The 20,086-nt window shown below is 37.0% G+C and overlaps 1 protein-coding gene across 2 annotated transcripts in view; it reads left to right on the top strand.

The window, feature by feature from the left end:
* JPH1 (junctophilin 1) overlaps positions 1-19,425 on the top strand; it is a 64,460-nt gene extending 45,035 nt beyond the window's left edge. The window contains exons 3-6 of one of the 2 annotated variants that reach the window (XM_063299399.1): positions 144-262; positions 7,644-8,284; positions 16,913-17,008; positions 18,796-19,425. In XM_063299399.1, coding sequence (XP_063155469.1) covers positions 144-262; positions 7,644-8,284; positions 16,913-16,993 — 841 coding nt within the window. In that variant the 3' untranslated portion in view covers positions 16,994-17,008; positions 18,796-19,425. Of the gene's footprint in view, positions 1-143; positions 263-7,643; positions 8,285-16,912; positions 17,009-17,180 lie in introns of both variants that reach the window. The other variant, XM_063299398.1, reaches the window with a different exon arrangement.
* Positions 19,426-20,086: the final 661 nt, after the last annotated feature.

The raw sequence follows: 20,086 nt of genomic DNA, 5'->3' as shown, positions 1-20,086 counted from the left end.
AATATTGTATTGCAGTTTCAAAATTATTTAACACCAGTAGCATTTATTGGATTGCCTAATACAGATATATAATATTTTTTTCCAGAAGTAAGATATTTATGTGCCAGGACACTTGTTCATAAACCTTTCTATGTCCCGTACAGGACTGCACATGCAAGAGCTAAAGCAGATGCTGCAGATCAAGCCGCTCAATCTGCTCATCAGGAATGTGACATTGCCAGAGCAGTTGCCAGAGAACTTTCTCCAGGTTTCTATCAACCAGGTGACAGAAGGAATCTTTGTTATATTTACATAATATAATGCATTATATTGCTTTTAAAAATTCATGGATGAACAGCTTTGGGATAGTGTATTATTGTCTTGTAAGAGTGCATGTACTGGAGAAGAGGGCAAGACATCTAATGTCAGCCTTGTGTTACAGAAAGTTATGGTAACTTCCACATCTTCTGTGCACTTACAACTTATTTGTGAGAGAAAGCACATATGATTTTAGTGTACTGCTAATGCACTGGCCATACCTATGCAGATGTAATCCTGGCCACCAATCAAATCAAGGTATCCTGAATCCAAGAGCTACCTAAACTGCAATCTTGAATCTTCAAGGAGACAGTGACTCAAACGAATAAAAATTGTGAAAGCTTTTATTTATTTTTTTTCCTATATCAGAGGAGAACATGGGATTCCCACAGAAGTTTCAGCTCACCCTATGTTCACCCTCTAACCAGCAGCTTTGAGTGCACATCATATATTACTAAGGTCTGGTGGTTCCTTTTCTGAGCCCTGGCAGTTCCCTACATTTCCTAACTGTAGCTAAGCAACACCCTCTTCCTGGGTCAAATTGTCCTGAAAGTCAATATTCTGGGAAAATGTAATTTTACACTCTTCAAGTAGAAAAGGGCTAAATGTGTAAAACCAGCTATCTGACCTTTAATGGCCATTCATAGGATAAATCTACAAGACTGATTTCTTAAAAATCAAAAAAGTGGTCAATAAAGTCTAGAACTTTCTGGAGAAAAAAATTCCAGTAAGAGATTGCATAGCTGTCCTCAATTCTGCATTATCTAAGAGTCATTCTTCCCCTCTTTAATGCAGCACTGGTCTGCCTCTGAACTGAAGTCTGAGCATCAGCTTTCTCCAACCTGATGCCTTTCTGATCTGTCCAGCTAAATATCCATCATCCATAAGAAGATGGAGTTCTAATCTGTGATGTGACATTGGGTTGGGAAAAACTGTTGTATGCTCTGCAAGATTGATAGTCTTTGTAAAATGTTGTTGTTTATTCGTTCAGTCGCTTCCGACTCTTCGTGACTTCATGGACCAGTCCACGCCAGAGCTTCCTGTCGGTCGTCACCTCCCCCAGGGACGAGTCTGTCACCTCTAGAATATCATCTATCCATCTTGCCCTTGGTCGGCCCCTCTTCGTTTTGCCTTCCACTTTCCCTAGCATCAGCATCTTCTCCAGGGTGTCCTGTCTTCTCATTATGTGGCCAAAGTATTTCAGTTTTGCCTTTAATATCATTCCCTCAAGTGAGCAGTCTGGCTTGATTTCCTGGAGGATGGACTGGTTTGATCTTCTTGCAGTCCAAGGCACTCTCAGGATTTTCTCCAACACCACAGTTCCAAAGCATCTATCTTCCTTCTCTCAGCCTTCCTTATGGTCCAGCTCTCGCAGCCATATGTTACTACTGGGAATACCATTGCCTTAACTATGCGGGCCTTTGTTGTCAGTGTGATGTCTCTGCTCTTAACTATTTTATTGAGATTTGTCATTGCTCTTCTCCCAAGGATTAAGCGTCTTCTGATTTCCTGACTGCAGTCAGCATCTGCAGTAATCTTTCTACATTTTCTCCCTCTATTTGCCAGTTATCTACCAAGCTGGTTGCCATAATCTTGGTTTTTTTAAGGTTTAGCTGCAAGCCAGCTTTTGCACTTTCTTCTTTCATCTTCATCATAAGGCTCCTCAGTTCCACTTCGCTTTCAGCCATCAAAGGGGTATCATCTGCATATCTGAGATTGTTAATGTTTCTTTCAGCGATTTTAACTCCAGCCTTGGATTCCTCAGGCCCAGCATGTTGCATGATGTGTTCTGCATACAAGTTGAATAGGTAGGGTGAGTGTATACAACCCTGCCGTACTCCTTTCCCAAACTTAAACCAGTCCGTTGTTCCGTGGTCTGTTCTTACTGTTGCTACTTGGTCGTTATACAGATTCTTCAGGAGGAATACAAGATGACTTGGTATCCCCATACCACTAAGAACTTGCCACAATTTGTTATGGTCCACACAATCAAAGGCTTTAGAATAGTCAATAAAACAGAAATAGATGTTTTTCTGAAACTCTCTGGCTTTTTCCATTATCCAGCAGATATTGGCAATTTGGTCCCTAGTTCCTCTGCCTTTTCTAAACCCAGCTTGTACATCTGGTAATTCTCGCTCCATGAATTGCTGAAGTCTACCTTGCAGGATCTGATCCTAAATTGTGCAAGAAGAAGTTCGTGATCTGAACTACAGTCACCTCCAGGTCTTGTTTTTACCAACTGTATAGATGTCCGCCACCTTTGGCCGCAAAGGATGTAGTCAATCTGATTTCGTTGTTGTCCATCTGGGGAAGTCCATGTACAAAGCCGTCTCTTAGGTTGTTGGAAGAGAGTGTTTGTTATGCAGAGTGAGTTGTCTTGGCAAAATTCTATCAGCCTATGTCCTGCTTCATTTTGTTCTCCCAGGCCATGGAGAATTACCTGTAATTCCAGGTGTCATTTGACTGCCCACCTTAGCATTCCAGTCTCCCATGATGAAAATAACATCTCTTTTAGGCGTGTTGTCCAGTAGGTGCTGCAGATCCTCATAGAACTGCTCTACCTCAGCTTCTTCAGCATCTGTGGTTGGGGCGTATATTTGGATCACTGTGATGTTAGATGGCTTGCCCTGAATTCGAATTGAGATCATTCTGTCGTTTTTTGGATTGTATCCAAGCACTGCTTTAGCCACTTTACTATTAATTATGAAGGCTACTCCATTTCTTCTGTGGTCCTCTTGTCCACAGTAGTAGATCTGGTGGTCATTTGATGTGAAGTGGCCCATTCCAGTCCATTCCAGTTCACTGATGCCCAAAATGTCTATCTTTAATCTTGACATCTCACCAATAACCACATCCAATTTGCCCTGGCTCATAGATCTTACATTCCAGGTTCCAATGGTGTGTTGATCCTTAGAACATCGGATTCGCCGTTCACCACCAGCACCGTCGGCCGCTAGCCGTCCTTTCTGCTTTGAGCTAGCTGCGTCATCACGTCTGGGGCTAGTTGAACTCATCCTCTGTTCCTCCCCAGTAGCATTTTGCCCATCTGCCGACCTGGGAGTCTCATCTTCCGATGGTATACCGACATATCTCTGGTTGTACTGATCCATTTAGTTTTCACGGCAAGAATAGTGCGGTGGGTTGCCATTACCTTCCCCAGGGATCGCATTTAGTCTGACCTCTCTGTCATGACCTTCTGGTCTTGGGTGGCCCTTCACAGTTTAGCTCATGGCATCATTGAAGTGCTCAAGCTCCAGCACCATGACAAAGTAACGATCCTTTCCTGAAGCTTTGTAAAATACTGTTTAGTATTAAAACTTCTTTTAAAATTTAAGTGCAGAATTCAGTTATCTCTTGAAGCAAATATACCATATCCTTTGCTAAAGCTGAATTTGTGAGCCTTCTCCTACATTAGTTACTCTAAGGAAACCCTTTACAGATAAAACCATTTACACCTCTTGCCACTTTCAGAATGATTAGGCATCATTTGCGATATACATTTTTGCAAAATACTCAGAGAACTTCAGCTAAATGTGCCACAACAGAAAAAAAAATGTATAACTAAAATGAGCAAACTTAACTTCCTTATTTTTGCTTATAGTTATGTGCATGTACATTTTGCCTATAAATGGTAATAAATTCCAATAGCAGAGAACCAAATCAAGAAAGAAAAAGAAAAGGAAACATACCTCTTAAAATCCCTTAAAACAGAATTTGACATATTGCAATAGTAAAGATCTAACACATACAGTATGTTAAACTTATAAATAGTCACTGGTTTGCAAAAAATAAATATTATAATGGTATATTTTAATCAAATACAAATAAAATAGAATGCAAAAAATAAAAACAGGCGAATGATGCCCCTTTATTCATTTTTGTTCCTCTCCAGGTTTGTTTTCTTTGCCATTGTTGTTGGGGTTTTTTCTTGTGTTGTTTTTGGTTTTTGTGGTTTTGTTTTGTTTGTTGATGTTTGATTTTTTTTTTTTGCTCTTAAATGTAAACCAGCCAGAGTCGCTGGAAGCCAGGTGACATATAAAATTAATTATTAATTATTATTAATACCACTTTATTATTGTAAAATATCATAAAATCTATGCCAAAGAACATATTGTTTCATACTTATATTAGTTAAAAATATTGTCTTTTCCAGCATAGATAAGTTTTCCTTTCCAAAAATCCTTAATGTCTGTAATAATATCAATTTTCCAATTTCTTTTTGCTAACCTCGCAGGTACAACCATAATTCCTTATAGACAGATTCCAGAGCTTAGGTGTATAATTCAGAATCACATTAACATCTTTAGTGATTACAGATTTCCTCATTAATTTACTTAAGTACATTGAAATACAGTACAAAAGTTCCCAAGAGCGTATCTGATGGGTCATTATGAAAGATTTGTATCTTGCTTTTCCCCAATATTTTCAGAGCTATTTAAATAATACCCCAGAAGGAATTTCATGTAGTCTCTTCAGCCCTGGATGGAAAGACTGGGATTTTATTTATTTATTTTAGGAATATGAAAGTATATTAGTAACATCCCTTTCAAGTCATGCTTGACTCCATTGATTTCATAGACATGCCTGTGTAGTTCCTCTTTCCCATTGCATTCCCTTGGGATGTTTTTCAGCTTCCCAGCTCTACAGTAACTTACAGCCCTGGAGTTTCCTCACAGGCTCCCATCCAAATACCATGTGGGGTTTAAACCTGCATAGCTTTTTGAGTTAAGCCAAGGTTAGCTAAGTATTACCACCTACCTGGCTTTGTCTGTATTACAGTATATATTTGAAAAGGCTGTATGTACCCTTAGATAAGTTAGGATAATTTGGAGGGTTATATTTCCCCTGAAGGTCACATGTATGTAGTCCTCCATAACTTTATCCTCACCCATTTATCTCAGTAACTGACTAGGGATTTAAACCTTGTTCTCCCTAGTCCAAGTCTTTAACCACAATACTATCCTGGCTTTAGAAAAGAAAAATGTCTTTTACCACAAATAAGGAATCACAAAAATATCTTATTTAGTGAGGCACTTCATCTTGTCCTCAGGATCTATATTTGCAGAAGAAGCTTCTAGCTATGTTAGCCTACATAGAGAAAATGGTGATAAAGAAGTTATGGGAAACCTTTTATTTTATAGAGCAGGCTGTCTACCACTGTTATAGAGCTGACTTAGGAACAGACACTAGTCTTTTTTTCGAGTATTAATAGGGCTGGGTTTATATACATGCTTTCTTCAGAGTGCCCAGCAATAGCATATTCATTTTCTAACCCCTTAGAGTCCTTTATCTGTTTCGTTTTACCTTTTACTTTTCTTGTAGACAAGCATTCTGCCTTTACCTTTATGATGTTAAAGGCTAATTTCATAAGTGCTAGTGTTGTGAAAGCAAACTTTCATTCTCACATAGGCACAATCCCTTGGGAGAGCCCAGACAAGTGTTTACTAATCAGGAATGCCATAGTCATTCATACTATTTACAAGCCATTCTTGGAAAACAAGCTTTTAGATTTGCAGATTTAAAGGCTACTGTACCTCCATGTTCTTCCAGTGCTCCGACCATGTGCTAAAAGTTTCTTGGGGACGATCTTGCATCTTCTAGAGTACATGTGATAGTCTCTTAAGAGATATCAATAGACCTCTGCTACAGAGCTGGTCCGTCCTCAGGCCTGGGACTCGCTTTCAGATTTGCTCATGGTTCCTAGTTCAAAGATCACATCACAGATTAGAACTCCATCTTCCGATGCCCCATCATGCCAAAAATATTGCAACTGCCATAGACCTAGGGATATGCTCCATTCACCATTCTTTAAGGTTCAGGCTAGTGTTAGAGTTACATGGTATCTGTGCACTATTAGAACAAACTTTTGTCCAGTCTTTGTCCAGACGTTTTATAGGACAATCCCTACTTTGTAGTTATTTTTATGTGCAGTGCGTAGTATATATGCAGAGGAGGACGTATAAACTGGATAAACAGGACAGCACTAATTATTTACATAAAGACATGAACTTTGTGTAAGTTTTAAAGGAAGTGCTGCTTAGCTAGCCACACACTTAGGGGTGTGTGGGTGTGTATGTATGTGTGGGTGGGTGGGTGGGTATATAAATATATACATACCATAGCAGAAATGCATAGCAAAGGATTTAATTACAAGTGAATTTTAATGTTATTTGATCGAATGCCAGTGAAATGGACAAACACTCCAAAAAGCACAGAGACGTGTTGTTAGTACTACCAAAAAAAAATAATCACCTTTTATTATTGCTTTTATTATACAAACCTAGGCGAGATTGGGCATGGTAATGCTTTTAATAATAGCAAAAAAGAAAATAGAAATAGTAATTGAATGAAAGGAAGACGCTTGAATTAATCAAAATTAATGCTGTGAAACTAACTTAGAGGTGATAGGAGTCAGCACATTAGATGAGAAACCTGATCCTACATCCATCAGAGTTAACTGCCAAACACTGCAGGTTCGGCCCATGGAATTGAAACGTGATACAATTGCAAAAGTGCTAATGCTATTTTAGGCTGTGTATGGAAAAGCAGAACGTCATGGAGAAGCAAAGTGATAGTCCCTTCTTTGCATATGTCTGCACTGGATATTGGCAATTGCAGTACTGGAAAGATGGAGACAAGGTGAAAGGTACTGAGAGTAATAGTCATGGTATAAGTTAGATTTCATTCTGGAAGCTGCTTTGGAAAACTGATCTTGCAGTCTTCATTGCCTTGCAGAAGTTACACTGATAATATTATTCCCAACAATTCCGATTCAACGTTGTTCAGTTTTTAACTATTTTTAAAGTTAACTTTTATTTCTGATATAATAACTGATGTACATGGATTTACTTGTTAAAATGGTACCGCTGTGAATACTCACATGGAAATGTAGTGGCAGTTATTTGAGTTCAGAATAGAAGTTCTGATATAAAAATTCCCAATACTGTATATGTTACTGACAAGGTCACAGATCAGGAAAACAATAAAGTTTGAAGTGTGTTTGACTATCAGTAATAGTCTTTACTGAAAGAAAGACACAAATGTAAAAATACTTATAACCAAGTCTTTCTTACATAGTAAGAAAATGTGGAAATCTTTAATTTTCAGGAAAATAATTCATAATTACAAAACAGAAACCAAAAATACCAATTCCAAAATATTACTAGGCTATTGCTCCCATTATGGATTTTTGCATTTTTATTATGGGCATTATGAATATCTTTGCTTTTTGTGACATGGACAAAAACAATAAGGATTTCCAGTGAGAAATCGAATGAATCTCCTTCCTGTTGTTTCAGTAATTTAATACTTCACTCAAGTTATTGTTGGTTTGTTTTTAATTCCAGGTCCAGATTATATTAAGCAGCGATTTCAAGAAGGAGGGGAAATTAAGGAAATACCTGATAAAAAAGCTCAGGAAAAACCTCCTACACCAAAAGAATCTCCTCATTTCTACCGAAAGGGCACTACACCTCCTGGGTCTCCAGAAGAAAGCCAAAAGCATAGCTCAGCCCCCTCTACTAAGCCTTCTCCTGCAGAACAAGGAAGAAAACAGAATTCCACCTCAGAAGACAGACTTATTCAAGAAAAAAAGAATGTAATAAGTGAAAACATTGTATCAGTAGTCCACAAACCTGTTTTTTCTAAAGCACCTGCTGTGAAAGAGGAAATGATGGCCAAACACCATCAAAAGTTGTCACCCCGTAACAATCCCAAGAGCAAAGAGAATGGAGAGTTGCATGATCATTACCATGGATATTATGTGAAAACTAATCCAACATTGTATCCATATGAGCTTGGGGAAGACGAGGACCATACCAACCCATTATCTTCAGCACTTAAACCAGTAGCATCAGCTCAGAAGCCAAGCCCCACCACAGCTGGGGTTCAATTAGATGCCAAAGAATCATTAAAGAAATCAGAATCCTCTGCACCAAAGAATCCAGCTAATAATGACTTCTCTTCAATGGAAAAAGAAATCAATTTGGTAGGTATGATGTATTGAAAGGAATGATTAAAGGATGTTTATCATACAAACAAGATGACTGACAGGAGATGATTGTAGTCTTCAAATATCTGAAAGGTGTTATATAGAAAAGGAAGTGGTTATAACTTCAAGGAAGGAAATTTTAAGTTCAGGCTATGTATAAGGAGGAACTTCCTGATTATATGAGATGTCAGCCAGTGGAACAAGTTGCCACAAGAACTAAGAGCTAAAGTGAGTTCTCTTTAGTTGAAGGTCTTCAAACAGGCTGGATAGTCAATTGTCAGAGTTACTGTAGTAGATCCTACACTGAGCAATGAGTTACCCAGATAACCGTTAAGGTTCATTCCAACTCTATGATTCTATGAAAGCGAAAGACTATCTCTTAATAGTCAGAGAGACTCACATATCTGATAGTACATTCCTGCTGTCCTTTATTTTCTGGTAGTTTATATCAGTGTCAGAATTGTTGACATGTGTTTTTAGTGGGTAATGACAATTCATTTAAGCCTAAATGAGGGCTTCATATTCCTGAAACCTTATATGGTCTAGACATTTTCCATGAAAATCAAAAGGAAATTAAGTACAGAATAACTACATTCCCTGCATACAAGGTATCTCATGCATTTTGCATGGAAACTAATGAAATAGTGAAAGATATATTAGATGGCTGGAAAGAGTATAGAATTTATAACAGAATCTTCATTGATATGTTATTTGCAATTTTTTCATTGAATTATACTCTATATAAAATATACTCGTGAGTGCAGTAAAAAGTTCAAGCCTAGATAATTATCCCTTGCTCTTATCACATATTAACATTAGTAGTAATGGCTTGAACCAGTAATTCTCTTACTGAACTGTTCATATTTTTCATCCACATAGTAAAATTCTTCAGGAATTCATAACTATATCTATGAAAGGGGCAAATACACAATCACTTGCGGAAGCACCCCCCTGGTAGAAAGTTAAACATGAAATCTTGATGCAAATTTAAATTTATATTTATATGCAGTTTATTTCAAAATAATAAAATAGTGAATACGGCAGGTGCTAAAGCTTGGACACTGAGCTGATTCAGTGCTACTTTTTTTTTAGTTTAAAATTGTTAGTAAGGCCCCAAAAGGTAACAGGGAGTTGATGGGTTTTTATACTGTGGATTTTAATTTTGTAAGCCACCTGGAGTCACTGTGTGTGAGTTGGGCAGCCATATAAATTTGTTTAATAAATAAATGACTTGTTGAGACCTACAGTTAGCCAGGCGAAGGCACAAATGAACAAATACATTGACTTTCCCAGCTTCGTCAGTTGGTATTGTGGTTCTTTCTACTTTCAATAACTTTGGGCTCCTTTAAATGGCTGTCTGGACATTTGAAAATGAAGATAATGCACTCTTAGAAACCAGGGAAAGGTTTTTAAATATTTTCAGCTAGCAATTTCAACTGTGATAAACATTGCTAAGAAATAAAAATTACACTGGCCTGTGGAAGTCAAGAGAAGAACTGGAAGGCCAAGAAAAATCTCTGCTTGCACTGCCCCCACATTTGTCGGATCTGAGGTACAGAATTCACAGACCACTACTGAAAAGTTTAGCTGACACAGGAGAGTTGTCCTCAGATCGTTTTATAAGCATTGTTTATATAAAAGTGATCTGCATGGGGGGCAGCCCTTTCAGGTAGGCCAGGTCAGGAAACAGACACCACAAGGACTACTAGAACTGTTATTGTTGTAAGGTCTAATGACAGAATCTTGGAAGTCTGACAGAATTTCCCTCTGTCCCTCTTATACCAAAGAAAATCAGTGCAGGGTTATCTTGAGTTTCTTTCTCACCTCCTCTTCCCTTCCTGAGCTAAAGTAATGTTTACTTAAGCATGTTGCATTACTTCTTCAAGGTTCGCTGCTTACTCCTCTATACTGTCAGAGTTGCCAGAAGAAAATCTTACCACAAACATAATCCCAAAGTTTATTGTCTAAAGTATGGAAAATAAAGCCTTAGTAAATCCAAAATGTTTGAGAGCGAAGTGTTTTGACTGAATAAAAAAAATGAACTGTTTGGGCCCAGTCCACACAAAATATATTTGGAGAAAAAAGGGTGAAGCATTTGAAGAAAAGAACACCTTGCCAACCATTAAGCTTGGGGGTGGCTTTATTACACTTTTGGGGTTTGTGGCAGCAAGTGGCACAGGAACTATTGTGTAGATGGAAAAATGGATTCAACAAAATACCAAAATATTCTAAGCTGTCTCATAGTGAAGAAATTGAAAGTGAAAGAAGTTTAGATATTTCAGTAAGACTATGCTCTAAATAACCATGAGGTACTACAGTAAAAAAAGGATAAAGGCTTTGGAATGGGTTTCACAGTCCTCAGACTTGAATATTATTAAATATCTGAGGACAAACATGTGAACATGATTTCACAGCCAATGAAAGGAGACCTAAGAATATTTTTGGGCTAGAAAGGTTGTTTCTCCCTCTTGCCCACCCTGCAGAGCAGAGAGATTGGAAAGGAAGGGATTACAAGAGAGTAAGCAGGCACACAGTGGGAATACATCTGGCTGTTTGTGGTCCCAGTTGTGGTCACTGAACGAGAACTACCTGTATGCCGGTTCCTGGCTGCCATGTGTTCCACTGTGAATCAGTGAACTGAATTTGAAGTCTGTCTAATTCCCATAGTAATGGTAGTAGAGAGGGCATGCTGTGGACCCCATCGGTAAGAGAATTTCACCTGATGGGGTCCAGGAGTCGGGCCTTCTCTGCAGTAGCACCCACCCTCTGGAACATCTTGCACCCGGAGGTAAGGTTAGCCCCATCGCTCCTGGCCTTCCAGAGGAACTTGAAGACCTGGCTCTGCCACCTGGCCTGGGGTGGGGAGGAGAATAGTCATGTTTGGGGTTGGCTAGTGCCTTGAAGGACCCCTTCCATGTAAAGACTGAACAAGATCACAGTCATCTGGATTTTACTCTTATTTATATTTATTAGTGATGGGTAATTTTAACCCTAAAAATGCACTATTTTTTATATATTTATTATCCTTGTGATTATTTTGTTGTAAACTGCCCAGAGTCCGTCTGGTGGGAGGAGATGGGTGGTGACAAATTTGATAAATAAATATTTCCATATCTGTGAAAACCTATGGCCAAATTCAGAGAAGAATTTCAAGAAGGAATGCAGTATTAAATGTTAAGCAGTTCCCATGTTAATTCAGTTGCTATAAATGATGCCACAGTCCTTCCCACAGAGCTGCTTCCTTCAGCAGCGGCAAATGAAACACCTGGAAGTCAAATGCAGGTCAAAGTGATCCCCCTTTTGATTATTGCTACTCTAAGAATTAGCATTGATGGTCCATGGACACCATTGGTAAGTACTAATGTAACATTTCTTGAGTGCTTTGAATTTTTAAAGGTGTAAAATTAACCTTTTTAATGGGTAAGGAAATCTGTTGTTAAATGACCTTAAGGGTTGTTAGCCATGCTAGCACATCATGTCAAGTGAACTTCAGAACATAATAATTCCTGAAAGAATCAATTGCAGCCAGGATTCAGTGCTTCCAGGAAAAAAACCCCAAACCTATAAATATACTGTACTTTAATTGTGGTTACTTCAGAGCTGATAGCCCTTGTAGGAAAGAAATGCATATACATATGCGTATATTACCAGAAGATCATTCTCAGAACTTTACATAGAGAAACGGTATTGTGAAAAAGAAACACAATTATGCACATATCTGATAAATAACCTTTGTAAACACAACATATCAGCTTAGTAGAATAATTGAATTACCGTACGTATGTGTTGGCAACATCAATGTAATGATTTTACTAAGAAGAGTGGAAAAAACAGGGTTTGGAACTAGCTTTCAAAGAGACTTAAGTGAATTGTACATATTTAGGTGATCTAGGGAGAGAGGTGTATATTTGTGTTTGCCTCTTTTTTAAAAATTAAAAGGTCATAAGTGTTACAACTTTGCTTATTTCAAGCAACATAGGATTTCACAGTCTTTGAGGCATAATGGGAATATCTCCCTTACAAACACCAATTACGTTATTTTCAACAATTTAAGTTGCTCTTAAATGAATTCATATCCACCCAGTATCTTCTTGATGCAGAGCTTTTTTACAATGTTGCTTGCATTTTTTTCTTCATGGCCATTTCAGCTGAAGGAAGAAAGCAATTACCTTCTTCCTCCTACCTCTTCTCTGAGCATTTCAACAAGAAGACTATCCCTTGTGCCATTCTTCAGCAGTAAGAATGGCAAAAAACTATTGGAGATAAAATCCAATAAGATGTGACATTTATAAGATGTGAAAGACAATAGTTTGAAAAAAATTCCTGGTGTATTATTTAAAAAAAAATAAGGCTTGAGATTAAGAGAACTGTCTGATAACAAGTTAGACAGGTGGTCCTTTCAGCCCACAACTCTATTTTCACTAGAAGGGATCTTTCCAAGGCTAACCCCTTATTTTGGTTATTAATGCATATCATTGAGAAATTTATTAATGTGATAAAAATGTGTTTGTTGATTTAGGTAACACATATGATAAAGTGAATAGGCTTCCATTATTGAAAGTTATGTGCATATGTGGAGTGGAAGACTGGTTATTGAATACAGAAAGAACAGTATATGATTAAGCTTAAATGAAATGCTTAGCAAATGGTTCAACACTGAGCAATGACTGACAATGACAATCAACAATCTGTGATGCCCTCTACAGTGTTCATGGATAAGTGCATGAAGAATGCTTCTGATCATATTAGAGATGCATCAGTAGGGAACATGAATGGACATGTGCTTTATATGCAGATGACTCCAAGTTGTGGGCTGAGAACCTGAATGATTTGCAGCAAATATTAGATAGTATAATGAAACAAGAGTATGGGTCTGAAAATTCATATATCCAAAACCAAGGCAATTATGTTTGACAGGGAAAATGGAGTGAATAATTACAAGTTATACATACATGATGAAAAACTAGGGCAAGTAGGTAATTTGTTGATATTGGTAAAATGTTTAATAAAGATGGGGAAAATGAGAAATTACTGTTTCCTAAAGAAACTAAAATGGCTGTGAATAAGAATACTCTCTTTGTTATATAGAAGTAAAAGTTGGATACATAAAACATAAAAGTTGAATGCAATAGGAATGTTGTACTTAGGGGTGTGGTAATAGAAGAGATAGGTTCAAGAATGAATGGGTACTAGATGAATGTAGTTTGAATACAAAAATGAATGACCAGTATGAAAAAGTATGCTGAGATGGTTTGGTCATATCAAGAGAACGAATGAGGATCCAAATGCAAAACAAATACATGAAGGAAGAGGAACAGGAAGATAGTGGAAATCGTTAGGTAGAGTTGATATCCTCTAAAAGACATAGGTGAGAAGTTTAAAAGGCTCCACATGAAGCTTATGAATGTCATGGAAGTAAGGATAGAAGGTTACGGATAGATAGAAAAATTGTGTAAGTATAATTTTAGTGTCATGAGTAAGGATGGCGAGCAGGGGGCTCTCACCCAGACTGTCAAGCGCATGCGTAGCACTGAGGAACTGTTCAGCCATTCAAAGAGACACAGATCGGGACCGCCTTAACCTTTGGGGTTTATATGGCTGGGTTTTCCCACGCTTTCTCAGTTTGTTAGGATTCTTGTTAAGTACTACTAATAAATATTAGAGACCAAGTCCTCGCCTCAGTGTGTTTCCTGGTAATCAGGACATTTAGCTATGTTTTTTCCTTTGTCTCATGCCTTTAATTTCTTTGGCTTACTAGTTCTTACTCCTTTTTTGCACTCTGCATAGTGTTACTTTTCCTGAAAAGGAACAGGATAATGTACGTATTTCATAGCCCAGATATATGATGATCAAAAAGTGATGAGCTGAGTGTAGCACTGCAGAGCCATTCCCTTCTCCTTAATTGTGCTTCATAAATAATGAGATTCTGTTTATAAAATAAACCTGTGATAAAACTGGTTATTTCCTAACCAACCCTCTTTTAATATGTAGTTCCTACCAGCGAGTACCTCATAATGCCTATTAGTAAAAAGAGTTTAATGTTGCATTTTTCTCTTTTGTACACCTGAAGCTTACTGTTATATAAGGACAATTCTCCAGGCATGAATAAAGCTTTTCTATTATAGCTTCCTTTAAACACCTGTTCAAATCAGTCACTGAAAGCAGAGACTAATTTTGCCTTTTTCTATTTTAAGCCATGGCTGATCACTAAGGCCTTATTTATGGTGCTTCACCCTAAAGCATTCTGGAGTCACAATGTTAATGTTTTAAAAGACACAAGTGGAGCCGCACTTTGAATTTTTTTTTTTGCAGTTCTTTATTGTTTAAAACACCTCCAATATCTTAAGCAATTACATGAGTTCTCTGTTTTTCCTGATGTGTGAAACATTTCATTTATTTTTCTTCTTGATGTTTGTAATTATGTTTTTGTTTCAGCTAAATCAAGGTTTTCTCAAACTTCTTTGAACCAAGTGCCATACTTGAGTGGCTCACCATGGGCCACATTTTGAAATATAGGGAGGGTAGAACAAAGAAAGAGACAAGCTAGGAAATCACTAAATTTGAAGTTGCTGGAGCCAGACCAGAGCTTAATTAAATATAATTAAAGTATAATTAAATTCATTAAAGTATATATAATATTGCTCCCCATGTTTTTAATTTTCGGTTAATAACGTAGCTCTGAATTTTAGACTAGCTCACAGAGCCTCACCCAAGACATTCAGGAGCCTCATATCAATCCTTTGCCATCAGCAGCAGTACTGACATCATAATGTACTAGGAATCTGACAAAAATTACCATTAGAAGAGAGGATCTGTAGCTCAGGGATGAACTGTGGAGTTCTTGGTGCTCTCTGAGCTTGGTTGTTTGCTTGCAGATGTTTCATTACCCAACTAGGTAACATCAACGGGCACTGATGTCACCTAGTTGGGTAATAAAATGTCTGCAAGCAAACATCCAACCTCAGAGAGCATCAAAAAATGACCATCTTTGCAAATTGCTTATCCATTTTGTATACCCTGGAGCAGGAGTCATTGTTAATGCTGAGTTGAGGCGGAAGCATATATTACAGATATCATGCCAGTGCTGTAGAGAATGACTGACTGATTTATATTTTGCCAAATCCAATTAGACTTATGGTAGTTTATAGAACGTACTTAAAATATCCACAGTATAACACAGAAATAACAACAAACTGTCCACAGTAAAGTATAAAAATAAAATATCCATAATAATAATGTAACACTAAAATGGGACGCGGTGGCGCTGCGGGTTAAACCGCTGAGCTGTCGATCGGAAGGTCGGCGGTTCGAAACCGCGCGGCGGGGTGAGCTCCCGTTGCTCGTCCCAGCTCCTGCTCACCTAGCAGTTCGAAAACATGCAAATGTGAGTAGATCAATAGGTACCGCTTCGGCGGGAAGGTAACGGCGTTCCGAGTCGTCATGCTGGCCACATGACCCGGAAGTGTCTATGACAACGCCGGCTCTAAGGCTTAGAAACGGAGATGAGCACCGCCCCCTAGAGTCGGACACGACTGGACTTTACGTCAAGGGAAACCTTTACCTTTACCTTTAACACTAAAATATCCATAACCAAATAGCCCTAATCAATAACATGCACATAAGTATTCTCCTAAATAAATGAATGGATTTCTTCATTTTACCAGAACCATAATATGAAACACCATTCTTCAAAGAAGCTTAGTGCTTGCTATGGAGATATCTATGCCAGTGTCAGCTACCTTTGAGAATAGCATGGGAATATTTCATAACAAGCAACAGAATAACACAAATGAAAGTTATACAATAATAAGTTAGTCCTTTGAAGTGATTTATGTTAGTTGCAATGAAACTGCATAGTATTTGTAACATATGCTCCAGCTCTTCAAAATAGGAATATATGTTACAGTAAATGCCAGAAAATGTTGTGAAAGAATTCAGGTCCTCTTGATAATTTACCTGAATCACAAAAATTTCCTTCCTCTTCAGAGCAATGAACGTTACTTTATTGTGTCTCTCCACAGAATGCAAGATGTGATAAGTGTATAATAACATTTCAGTTTGTTGGGTTAAAAATGCCTTCCCCATCTGATGCCATCCAAATGTATTGCTAAATAAGGATTATGGAGGTGAAGTTCAACACATTTGGTTGGCACCAGATTGCAGAAAATTGGACCACTCTATTAAGAGCTGCCATTTGAGAGGCTCAGCACTTATTTATGATACATGTTTTCTCCAAAATCTTTTGTTTTTTTAGAGATAACAGTTTCAAAGCATTTGGAAGCTATACCTTTATTAAATCTAGAATTTAAACTATTTGAAGTTTTAGAACTATTCTTTTTTTTTCCACTGCATTTCTTGATTTCTTGGGGGAAAAAATCCATATGACAATATCATATTTATTTACTTTATTTTTAATGAAGAGACTATGACTACTTGGACATCTCAGAAAATAAATTTAATGTGTGGTTTTAAACAGGAGCAAGGTCTTTCACTTTCAAAGTCTTTAATTTTTCAAAAGTACCATAAGGCCTACAATGAAGCGTTTTAATTCTGTTATTAAGATATAATTTGAAGCAATTTATTTACTTTGCAAGTGTAATCACACCTATTTTTCTTCATTTTCAGGGTCCTAATTCAATCATGATTGTCCTGGTAATGCTCTTGAATATTGGCTTAGCCATTCTTTTTGTCCATTTCCTAACTTGATTGGAATTAAGAAAGGTAAGAATGGTCTTGTACTTCACATAAAAAAATTCTATCCTCCCCCAATAGTTTTCCAATTTAAAATGATAAAATGATTTGCAAACTTTCATGTTTCCCCAATTTAATTTTGGCTATGCCTGAATGTGATTCAACATAGTTAATTAATGATATAACTGTTTTGATCCTTCAGTGAAGTCATGACAACTAGTGGTGTAAGCCTGCAGTTCTCAGCAGTTGTGTCATCAGCCTTTTTAATGGCACGAATCATGTTCAGACACAGGGAAGGAGGCATGGACTTAGGATGGGACACGAGAGATGTGGAAACTTGGAAAATTCAGCCCAAGGGCTTTTGAGGTCCTCTGAAAGCTGAAGCAAGCAGCCATTGTTGGGGGAAAAAAACATCGTCATACACAACAGCTTTCTGAAGCACTCCAACAAATAAAGTGTGTTGGTTACTCCATCTGTTTGAACAGAGAGTGTAGCTAAACTGGAAATGTACGGAGCTGCACTTTTGTTGATGGAACCGAACAGCTGCCTTACTATTTTGCTGTCTGATGTTTTTGGTGGGGGAGATGGGAAAGTGACTGCCAGAGGAATGTGGTCAGAGGATTCTGTTGCTGTGGAAGAGATTCCAGTATTCACTCCTATCTCATTAGAAGAAATAGTTAGCAGCATCACTCACCAGTCTTATTCCATTACCTGCTGCTTTTAAAATCTCTGCCATTTTCTGGGAGATTGTGTTTCATTTGCTTATGCATGATTTCTGCTCACTTGCTATTTATTTAAAGCCTTTGTACAGCGGTAATATAATAATGTTGACCAGCCTGGAAAACTTCACTGGTTTTCATCCTGTATTGAAGAAAACAAAATAAAGCCTGTACTATATGTGCAGTGTGAATATGTTCTGGCAAGATCCATTTCTACATAATATTTCTTTTAAAATGTAAGATAGAAAAGTCATCTTTTCAGGATTAGCAGGCAATACACTATGAGACTTTAAGCCATAGTTTATATCTTCCTTGTGATACTGGCAAGTAGAATTATTTTAAATGCTGCAGGATTCATCAAGCTATAGCGGCATGCTGGATTAGCAAGGTGGAATGATTTGAGAAGCATTTTGCCAGTCAGCAATGTGGGACTTTGCCCTGTTACGCCCAAATTCTACTAGCATTAAACCCTTGCCTGATTATACAGTGGAACCTGTTAATTCAACTTATCATAAATAACCATTTTTGAAGATTACACTTCATGTTGAATACATTCAGGTAGAGCATTTAACTCTGTTAACAATGACTATCAGCTTGATGCCTTTAATGTTGTTAAACTGAGTCTGTCATCTTACCTCAGCCACTTAAAACTTAAGCCTCAAACTTTGATTTAACTCTTTGTGTTAACTAGAGGTACAGTCCTTTGTTTTGATGATGTGACCCATGTTTTACACTCCCCACTGAAATAAATGTACTAAAAGAGCATGCTTATTTACTTATCACAAAATTGTACACGGTGTGATCATTTGGAAAGTCAGCATTTTAATTAGAAATAAGAGGTATAGGGCTTGGGTTTTCTTTTATTTTTATCTCTAGAATTAGAATTTATGCTTTTCAACAGATATTTGATCCTATTGTATATTATTATTATTATTATTATTATTATTACTATTATTTGCATGGTTTAGTAGAGAGGTTTTTCATAATTACATTAGCTATCACAAAAGGCAGCCCATTATAATTGAAATGGATTTGGAATAGTTCTCAGAACCTAGAACTGCTTAGTGCAGTAAAATAATATAATGGCATTTTTTGCAGAAATGGGTTGACAGTCCTGTGTTTTGACCGGTATGGAATTGAGAAGAAAACAGAAAGGCAGCAAATGAAATGTAACAACTATATGCTTTTTTTAAAGAAGCAAAACATAGTTTACTTATAAGTTTAGAAAAATAATTCTTACTTGAGAATCAGGATATTAAATTTTAACAAGCCTTATGTAAACATGCTTATCTACAATAGGCCCCAATGAAGTTGTTGATTATTCTAATTTTGTAACACAATATTACATGTGTATTTAAAAATCCAAAAATTATGGCTTTTGAAAATGTTTATAAATTAAACATGTTGTTTCTGTTTATAAATATGATTTATAAGCTTTTTTAAGAGTAAAGCTCCAATAAAAAAAATGTTAGTATTTTTCTAAAATGTGTATTGCTGTATTTTACATAAAAGGTTATTTATAGTTGGTTGTAATACTGTACACTACATTTTGGACAGCTTATAACCCTGCCAATGTATTTAAATGATACGTCACTTTGTCTATTTAAAATTTCTTGCTGTGAATGAACTCTTTTATCTAATGAGCTGCTTTATTTATAATTCTGGAAACCAAAATGGATAATGTACAGTTTTCATAACTGTATTTGATCAAATTAAAAAAAAAAAAGAATTAGTTACAAATGTGTAGATGTCCTTTATTTTCTCTCTCTCTTTACAAAAGCAAGGTCAGTGTTTTCTGCATTTTCCTTTTTTTTTTTTTTAAGGAAAACGTATGGATAGTTTACAAATGAAACAAACCTATCTTAACTTACAAGTTCAGCTTTATTTTGGATATATAGACAATATGTCATATTAGGTTCCCTTGGAAATCAGTATATGGAGCAGGGTTTCTCAACCAGGATTCCGTGGAACCCTAGGGTTCCATGAGAGGTCACTAGGGGTTCTGTGAGAGTTCATAATTTATTTTAAAAATTCTTTCAAATTTGGGCAACTTCACATTAGAGAGGTAAGTTTCATTCTTTATTTTTAGTTTAAGAACACTGTTGGTGCATATATACAGGCCTACACATGAAACAAATATAATAATTTTATAACTGTCTACTTTATAACTTGTGGCCAATATTTGAGCTTGAATGTGCAGGGGTTCCCCAAGGCCTGAAAAATATTTCAAGGGTTCCTCCAGAGTCAAAAGATTGAGAAAGGCTGTATGAAGGGATAGAAATACATGCTTTTATAATGCTGTCCTCCAAAATACCCTTCATTCATTGTACTCAGTGAATCAAAGCATTGATTCACTGAGTGAATGCTATACTTGCTCTATATATCTTCA

This window comes from Candoia aspera, chromosome 3 (genome assembly GCF_035149785.1).
Source record: "Candoia aspera isolate rCanAsp1 chromosome 3, rCanAsp1.hap2, whole genome shotgun sequence".
NCBI classification, from domain to species: Eukaryota; Metazoa; Chordata; class Lepidosauria; order Squamata; family Boidae; genus Candoia; species Candoia aspera.
The sequence above is the reverse complement of the archived record's forward strand: the minus strand, read 5'-3'. Positions and strand labels throughout refer to the sequence as shown.